The sequence below is a fragment of the Temnothorax americanus genome, unplaced genomic scaffold (genome assembly GCF_048541705.1).
Source record: "Temnothorax americanus isolate GAGA-0224 unplaced genomic scaffold, ASM4854170v1 Scaffold11, whole genome shotgun sequence".
NCBI lineage: Eukaryota > Metazoa > Arthropoda > Insecta > Hymenoptera > Formicidae > Temnothorax > Temnothorax americanus.
This window is the reverse complement of record NW_027509242.1, coordinates 2,030,875-2,040,000: the sequence shown is the minus strand read 5'-3', so window position 1 is coordinate 2,040,000 and position 9,126 is coordinate 2,030,875. Positions and strand designations below refer to the sequence as shown.

Genomic DNA, 9,126 nt, shown 5'->3' with positions numbered 1-9,126 from the left:
GCGAGGTTTCGGCGGAGGCGCCGTCCTTCCAGACCGTCTCCGATCATTCGGATATGATGGTAATCGGTAAGTAAGCAGCGACGGCGAGTGGACTCGTATTAATTAAGAGAAGAGTTTTATCGTTCGAAAAAATCGCGCGCAATAACGGCGATCCGGGCCTCCGCAAACTTGGGGGATATATTGCCTCGCGTCTTATCCCCCGCGAGAGACGTCTTCTTCCTCGCCTCGATTCTCGTTATCCGCGAGCAAATGCTGTTGTTATCGCGCGCCGAGCGACAAAAAGAAGGCGAAAATAAAAAAAGGAAATTGCGTCGACTAATCGTGATTTTATTCGCGTTCGAATTAAAATCAAATCGCGAAAAAAAGGAGATTCATCACGGTCCGGTGTGAGATATGACTTGAAGCGGTTTAATTCCGAGACAAAGATTTATACGTGCCATTTAACGAAGGGATTTCGGTTTCGCGCCGTTCAAGAAGAAGAAGCAGCAGTAGAGAGGATTTTCCCGCCGCGGGATTAGGAATTTTAGCTTTTGTGGCTTTGAAGATTTCATAAGCCACTTAACGCGAGGAGTTAATTAACGTCGCGTCGGCTTTGATCTGTGAGAGGGAACGTTATCTGGAACGACCTCCTTAAAAATATCGACCTACGATCGGTGACGAATCACTGACGATTTATCCCGCGGCGGTAATGCGTCTGTGGACTTTCGACCATAACTCTCGCTCGAATTAACGAAGCGTTTTTCGTTAATCTTGTCTTATTATCGTCGCGCGCGCGCGCACCTAGCAGCGGAAGCGTTTCCCTTCATCGACAAACTCGAAACCGATATTCGCTCGATTATTTATCGCAATTTTCCCACGAACTGAATTAAATTTATTGATGTAAAATCCGCCCGTGCCCTTTCATTTTCAATCACTCCGAGCTCGAGTATTACCAACCGCTCTCGCGCAACATTCTTCACAAATTGAAGTCTTGATTAATAATATCGCGGCGCACGAGAAAAATCGACTGTGGGATGGATTTTGCCACAGTAACTATGCGGAACCTCGAACCTCCAAAGCCGTTTAAAGTCTAAATAAGAATCCGCCACTGATTTTCCATCCAATCTTTTTAATCCACAGAACGGATTCGATTATTTATTCTCTTTGCCGTGGGGGACAAGATCTCGATCGCTAGAGTTTTTTGCCCCAGCCAACCGGTCATTTCCCCGCGCACGTTCATATACATATACCTATATATATATATATATATATATATATATATATATATAGTGTATATAAAGTTAAATGCGTTATATCGAGTGCAATGATTACGACGAAGTGTTACTCCATTAAAATTTCCGCGCCGGTAAGCGTAAACAAATTAAGCTCGCCGCAACAAAATTACGGTTCGAGCGGTATTGCGTTAAAATATTCGAGCGGGCGCGCGCGCGCAAGTTAAAAGCCCCCGTCGCTCGGGTCTAATCGAAGAGCATCACGTCCTTTTTGTCACAGCAGATTATTTTACGTGCATCTACATATTTTCCAGCCTTGCCGGAGGACGAGCCCGTTATCACGGGCCGACCCGTTACGGGGAAACATCGTTATCAAGTCGGCGACGTCGTGCGGTTCAATTGCACTTCGGCGAAGTCGAAGCCACATGCCACGCTCAGCTGGTTCATCAACGGCGACCCCGTGAGTGCTCGAGACGCAAAGTGTCTCTCTTCCTCTCTCTCTCTCTCTCCCCCCTCTCTGCTTGCGTACCGCAACCGTGAATGTCTTCTCAGGCTGTCGGAAGCGTAAAAGTTTCGCGGCGACGTCGTCCGACGTCCGAGATAAGTCACGATCCCGACAAATCCGTCTAGAGTAGTCTAGGGATTCGCGCGCGTTCGCACGCACGATGCAGTTGAGCAAGAGCTGCAGGAAGAGGCCTTATCTGCGAATATTCGAACTAGTTGTATCGTTACTAATAGGAACGTATTTCTATGCGTTGCATATCTAATTTCAATTGTTTCTCAATTTTCCGAGGAAGAAAAAGAGCTCAATTATTATCTCGATTTTTTTCCGAGATAATAGTTGAAGGGTACAGGGGAAAAACGATCAATGTCCATGCGGGAGTAATTTCGAGAAAAACGCAATTTTAAGTTTCAAGACATCAGATATCTTAGGAAGTTGTTGTAAAATGTACTGACAGTGAATATCGGTATAGTGTTTATTTAGCGTTTATATCGTATGTTGGACTCTGATGGTTTTTCCCCAGCTTACATCTTTCGGCTTTGTTTCCAATAAATTGTAACTGTTCTTGATCAAAACAGATAAGAATTATGAAGGTCCTTTAAAAATGCCATAAGATGACGTGATCGGATCAATTTCGACAAAAAGTGGACTTTGATCTTTTTCTCCTGTTATATCCTTCAATTGGAATATTCAATATTCCATTATTTTTTTATTCCCACCGTCATATATATTTATATATAAAATCTTTTATATGTGTGTATTAGTATAATTAAGTTTTAAATTAATGTTTGACTGAAGCGAAATCCACTTCACTTCTCACGGATCGAGGATTCTGCTGCTAAAATATTCGTCAGATGTTCCTACAAGTGTCAAAGTTAAATCTTCACGTCTATCTTAATAAGGACTTTTTTCTCGTGATACATCATGTTTTACCGACATCGTGATACACGTGCCACAAGATTACGTCCGTAAAAGGCACTTTGATATAACTACACGACGAGGAAAAGTCATAACAGTTTCCTATCTCTCTCTCTCTCCTTCTCTTCCCTTCCCTCTTTCCCCTCTTTTGAGCGTTGTGAAAAGTTTCTTCGCCCTTCGCGGCGATTTTCGTTCTTTCGCAAAAATAACGCACCTCTGCAGCGACCACCGACGTGACCGTTAATGTCTTGTTGATCCGCGATTACGCGCTAACAAAGCTCGAGGATTAATTTTGCAAAGTGCATTCTATGGCGCGCGCGCACTTTCTCATTTTTCACACGCGAACAAATAATTGGATCTTGGGTAATTAATCTTCGGGTGTTGCGAGCGGACGCTCGCGCGCACTCAAAATTGCCTGATTAGCCTTTGCAGCGTTCGCATTACTTCGCGGCTTATTAAAATTGGGGTTACGTTTAATCGGTACTCGAATCGATAATCTTAGATAATTCGGGGATAATCCTTATTGCCCGGTGTTTATCGTCCGATCTTTATCGTCCGAAATTGTGAAAAAGGTGAAATTCGCTGTCCAACGTGGGGAAACGTTGAATAAATTCCATTATCGTGATGAGAATTAGCGTTTGTATGTTAGGGCGCTTCTTAATTTTTGTCACAGAAGTTGCAACAAAATTTAATGAGAGAGATAACAATCTTCTGCTGAACGATATTAAAAGTTTATATAGTGCCTCTCAGGGAACTCGCAGGTCAAGAGTCAATTTTCCTGGAACGAAGTAGATTAGACAGATAATGCAGTGTATTTAATTTGCGATGATAAGCACCGACGACGTTATTACATTTTATTTTTTTGAAGAAAAAGGAAAATAATATCTGTCTTAAGAACACATTAAAATTGTTTTTCAAGATAATCTCGTGTATCTAGAAATTCAACAGCGCTCATTTCTTCTTTGGTTATTGAATAGACCATTATTTTGTCCCGATTTAACTTTCCAACTGAGTGAACTGCTCCACTAAGTTTCACTCGTCTTTTTGTTTAAAATTCCTGTTTAGAAATAAGAAAGGATACCTGCGACGTCGATATTCTTCCAGAAAAGATAGATGTGAAAATTTTAGAGGCACGTCGTTAATTTACCGCAAGAGATTTAAATAACGATGACTATTACGCGCGCGCGCAAATATTACTGACGGCGGCGCGGGCGTTACGTCGAAGGGAACGTCCGTGCCGTCATCACCGTCATCATTGTTCAGAGTCGAAAGAGAGAGAGAGAGAGAGAATATACAGTCCCGCTTCTTCACTTCGATTAGGTCGAGCAGCAGTTCTTGAAGCTCCACCCCGTCGTCGTGGACCGGAACGATCTGGAAACCTCCACACTCGGTCTAGAGTTCCGTCTGCGCTCGAAGCACTTCAAGAAGGGAGACTTGAAGATCAAATGCCTGGCGAGGATATATACCGTGTATTGGAAATCGAATGAGCTCAGCATAGAGGGTGAGAGGCCTCTGAAGATACCGGTAATGGAGAGCAGGGAGACAAGGGCGCAAGGGCACACGCACGCCGAGCATATCCTAGGTAAAAAAAGAAATCTCTCCCCGGCCGCCCGGCCGGCCCTTGACTAGAGGGGGGAGATGACGTAGCGACAAGGGCGAAATGTCTGTTCCGCCGCACGAACACCGGGATTTCTTTGTCGCGTCTTTTAATTTAGCTGCCCTTGTTAACCCTCCGTAGAAGAGAGAGATGGATCGAAAATTTTAAAAGGGAAAATTCTTTCCCCTTTAAATTGAAGCTCAATTATTCGAGATATAAACCTAATTTGCATTTAAATGTCCCTTAACAATATTTTAACGTGAAACGTGATACGAGAATAAACGAGAAATTGCGGGTCAAAGCTTGATAAATAAAATTAAACGACGCAAATTTTTTACCTCCCCGTATACTATTCGAGTTTTAATTAAATGTTTGTTTAAATATTAATTTGTTTAAAGCGACGTTTTTAAAATAATATCAAAATATTAACTTTCCGCAAGTGACGTTTTATTTACTTTGATATCAGGATTGAAAACGAGGGTCCGTCTTGAAGAGCCATTTAACTACCTATCCCGCGCGTAAAGGAGGGTAAGAATCGCTTTTCGGGCCTCCGTGAAAAATAAAAAGGAAACCGACGTTTTTCACAAGTTCATGTCGTCAATATTGATTACACGTCCGCAAAAACTATATAGGCTTTGCGGGCGCGTGAGGAGGGCTTATAGCTACCGAAATAATGGATCCCAGCCCTTTCGGTGTTAACATCTCGCAACTCGAGGCCCGACCTGACGCGCGGATAGTTTATTAGCAACTCAACGTCGTTTCTCCCCCGATACGCTGTTTTAGTTCTATCGCGCAAGCCAAAGGGTAAACACGTAACTCGTTTCGCGCAAAACCCCGCTTCGGGGGACAGCTCCGAGGGAATAAGGAAGGGAATTTCGTTAACATGTGCCGAATCACGAGGAGGGACTCGCGCGCGAAGAGCGATTTGAAAGATTAAGAATCCAATTTCGCGCGGACACGTGGATTCTGCGTCACCGCGCCTTTTTAATTCGGCCACTTTTCTTTTACAGCATTCGCTTAAGCGCAAAATTCGTTTTATCCAAATTCACTTGGCCGCGCGAGCTTCAACTTCGAAGGTCGAAACTTTGAATTTTTCCGTAATTTTTAAGATGAAATGTCCCCGCGCCTTCGGGAAACGCGACGTTATCCTCTCTCTTTTTCTTTCTTTTCCAGCGAGCGGAAGCATAGCGTTAGGGCCGTGCGTGGTGCTGGTGATCATGGGACTCCTGATGCTGCGGTAAGGAACGAGGATACCACTCGCCCTTCGTGCTCATCCCCCAGGCCTGTGGAACGCCAACCCTGCCCCTCCCCCCCGTAATGCGATATGATTACGTAATATAAAATTACCCGTGTTGTTTATATTTTTTATAATTGCAATTAGTGGAGTTAGAAACCACGTAATAATCGTAGGCAGACGACACGCTATCGAAACTACGTTACGACTTTATACTCGAACGTTCAGAGGGAGTTTTCGTTGTAAACGAACGAGATGGGTTCTTTCTCTTCTCTCTCTCTCTCTCTCTCTCTCTCTCTCTCTCTCTCTCTCTTTCTCTCTCTCTCCAGGGGCGATAAAAGAATTATCGGGAAATTTTGCGGCGACTCGGTCGTTCGATTTTCACGTTACACGAATTACCTACGTCTCACGTCTACAGTGCGCGAAAGACACGACGGACTCTCCGTTGTTCCGTTCGCAACTCCGTTGTTTGTAATATCTATTCGTCAGGGGGGGGGGGATTGCCCTGGCCAACACCGATATCTGTCGTTTATCGGTGAAAATTCGGAGCCGCGACTTTTTTACATTGCTCGCGGCGACTCATGCGTAAAGTGCATAAAGCGATCTCTCCGGGTTACACATACACCTCGTCTCTCGTGAATATTCCGCCTGTGTGCGGCTAGCGCGTATCCTGTCCCCGTTCTCAAACCCGTGGCGCGGGTCCGCGCGTTTTATTGAATTTTCATTAACCGTGCCGCGTCTGGAAACGCTATAGAATGCAAGCGCGCTTTACTGAGTTTCAAGACAATATAACATCAATGATTTAGCTGTGTAAACGGAGGAAATTTCCCCCCGCAAATTCCCGAATTCGGCATCGGCGTGCGCGGCTTGCGAATATTTAAAATATCCTCTCGATCGTTATTCTTTCAGGTGTTCGTCGAGTGATCGTTAATGAGAAATTTCGCTATTTAAAAATATCCGGAAATGTCGCTTCATTCTCAATGAAATTAGTCGGTACACTGCGCAAGTGCGCACCCTCGATTCGCCTCGGACGGCAGATATTTAGTTAAGAAAACGAGGGCGACGCACGGCGATGCTGTACTTATAAGTGACGCCGCCGTGTGTGTGCGCGCACCTCTGTAAATCAATAAAATAAACACGATTCGAGAATCTAGTACATACAACCCAGGCAGTCGACGCAACGCAAACAAAACAAATCGTCGTTTCTGTTCGTCACCGTACCGTATTATGCCCTTTAACGATCTAGTCCGCTATTAATCGTACGTTAACGAGATAATATCCTAGGAATAATTGTACGACGTGTGTGTGACTGTGTAGCGTGCGTTTACCAAAGATTTTTCGAAGTTTTTCACGCTAAGCATTCCTAATTGTTAATTAATCACGGTGGCACGGTGTGTAGAGAAGGTTTTTCGTAAATAAAAAAAAAACTTGCCACGCTCTTTTATCTATGGTATAGTCTGTAAGGACACACGCTCTCTGTACATATGTACATATATACATATATATTACGTATAAAATTGTAAGCCGGACGATATTACTTGTCTTTAATTTAACGTTCCAAGGTAAAACGCTGGTAATACGGAAGTTACGAAAAAGGATAATCGTTAAACTCTAATCCGCAGAAATATTTTCTTTAGTATATCACGTAAATCTCTCCAGACATGTGTTGTACATCGATCTAATAAAACCGTAATGAAAGTCAATCGAGAGTGATGTTGAACATTTTATTATGCATCTTCGATACGAAACGTTCGTTTAATCGGCTCTTATTTCGAATTTCTCGTACATGTCCCGATTAATTATAAAAACTGTTGCTGAATATATTACAAGCTAAGTATATAATAATAATTCCTATTAATATATATATCTTAAGTTAAGAATCTTTAAAATCCCGTTGTACGACCGCAACGGGAAGGGACGGAATCAGCATAAAGCAAATATCATAAGACAGTCGCGTTGAACAGGCAGCGTTCCGTGAAGAATGGATGTTTTTTCGCGTGAACGTTCGACGACGACTTAGCCGGGGACTTGGCGAAAAACTTGAGAATCTTCTGCTCGTTGGAGGTCTCCGTCTCCTCCGTTTCTTCCCACTCTACCGTGAACGCTTTCGACTCGAGAATCTGAGCGGCGGTGGACCAGCTGAAGCGGACGAGCTGCGGGAAGCCGAACACCTGGTCCACGTTCGCGGACAGCCAATTTTTCGTCGCCGGATCGGTGGGGTAGCCGCTGCCGTACTCCGCCGCGATGCCCTCGCCCTCGCGAAACCGCCACGCGCGTATCGCGTGATCGCGCGACACCTTGGCGCATATGCTGGCCGCGCTGACGATCGGATAGGTCGCGTCGGCCTTCTTCGCCACGACTATCTTGACGCCGGGAAACACGCCTTCCAGCCGCGCCTGGTAAGACTCGGGCTTGCCGACGGTATCGACGTAGATCTCGGCGACGTTCACCCCCGCCTCGATCGCTCCCCGGATCAGATTCGTAGCCGACATCATGGAGACCTCGTTGAGCGAGACCTTGGTGCGACGGTACATGCTGTTGGCGATAACGTTGGGCGATATCACGTCGATCGCCCAGCCGATGCTGTCCCCGTGCTTGCAGATATCGTCGAATATCTCGTCGCGTTTCTTCTCCGTCAGGCTCTTGGAATCGGCGCAGCCCAGATCGACCAGCAGCTGCTTCTGGGACAACGGGGAGTACGAGATTCCGTATACCATCGGGCCCAAGACCGGGCCGCGGCCCGCCTCGTCGACTCCGAGCTGGCATGGCTCGTCCCTGCAGATTTGGGGCACCTGTTTCGCATGGATAAGCCAACAGCAATGCGATTAGGGCCTTGCGTCTCTCTTATTTTAATATTTGCTCCTACTCTGATAATTAATTCTCGCAAAAGATATACGAATTATCACTAGGAAAATATTCTACGTGTAAAAATATGCGAGATTGTGCACAAAAAATATTTAAATTGCAACAAAAACGTGGCAAATGTACAATTATTTGTCGCAGTTATAAAAATATGCAGAACACATCAACGTTTATATTCGAGAACATGTCCGGGGCTGTCAGTTCTCTTTTCTTTCATTTTATTCGTACGAAAATATTGCACAAAAGTATTTACCGCCGAAAAGTGAACCTTGTTGACGCTGTGGTCACTACGTTCGAAAAAGGGATGTAAATCCTCTCTGCGGACGATGCCATTGATTGCCTCGTTGCACAAATCCTTCTTCTCCTCTCGATTGCCATTTTTTATCGGATTTTCATTTTCTTCGTCCATTTTTTACAGTTTTATACCGGCGTAAAAGCTCGATCGTAACAAATCAACCTAACCTAACCTAACTAAACATAACCTCAAGTCTTTTTTCACACACACACCACACACCACACACACACACACACACACACACACACACACACACACACACACACACACACACACACACACACACACACACACACACACACACACACGCACACACACACACACACACACACAGACAGACAGACATCACAGATTTCTATCCAGAATACCTCTATGTAAGTCTGTGTTCGATTGTTGCTTTTCAAAATTTTATAGCCAAAAATAGCTTTTAATCACTGCCAATATGTATAAAAATATTAAAAATGATATATTGTACTATTTATATTAATAGTATATTACACTACAAGG

The 9,126-nt window shown here is 44.3% G+C and overlaps 2 protein-coding genes across 6 annotated transcripts in view; one reads left to right on the top strand and one right to left on the bottom strand.

Annotated features, from left to right (window-relative positions):
* Positions 1–7,165, top strand: part of LOC143908635 (uncharacterized) — a 189,369-nt gene extending 182,204 nt beyond the window's left edge. For all 5 annotated transcript variants that reach the window (XM_077426384.1, XM_077426381.1, XM_077426382.1 and 2 more), the window contains 4 exons: positions 1–66; positions 1,526–1,671; positions 3,952–4,213; positions 5,402–7,165. The exon at positions 1–66 is cut by the window's left edge and continues 70 nt beyond it. In XM_077426384.1, coding sequence (XP_077282510.1) covers positions 1–66; positions 1,526–1,671; positions 3,952–4,213; positions 5,402–5,469 — 542 coding nt within the window. In that variant the 3' untranslated portion in view covers positions 5,470–7,165. The remainder of the gene's footprint in view (positions 67–1,525; positions 1,672–3,951; positions 4,214–5,401) is intronic.
* Positions 7,166–7,172: 7 nt separating this feature from the next.
* On the bottom strand, positions 7,173–8,812 carry LOC143908630 (ribonuclease H2 subunit A). Its single transcript, XM_077426375.1, has 2 exons — positions 8,578–8,812; positions 7,173–8,254 (listed from the first exon to the last, which is right to left on the bottom strand). Exons 1-2 carry the CDS (start codon positions 8,731–8,733, stop codon positions 7,403–7,405), a joined length of 1,008 nt encoding a protein of 335 aa, XP_077282501.1. The 5' UTR covers positions 8,734–8,812; the 3' UTR covers positions 7,173–7,402.
* Positions 8,813–9,126: the final 314 nt, after the last annotated feature.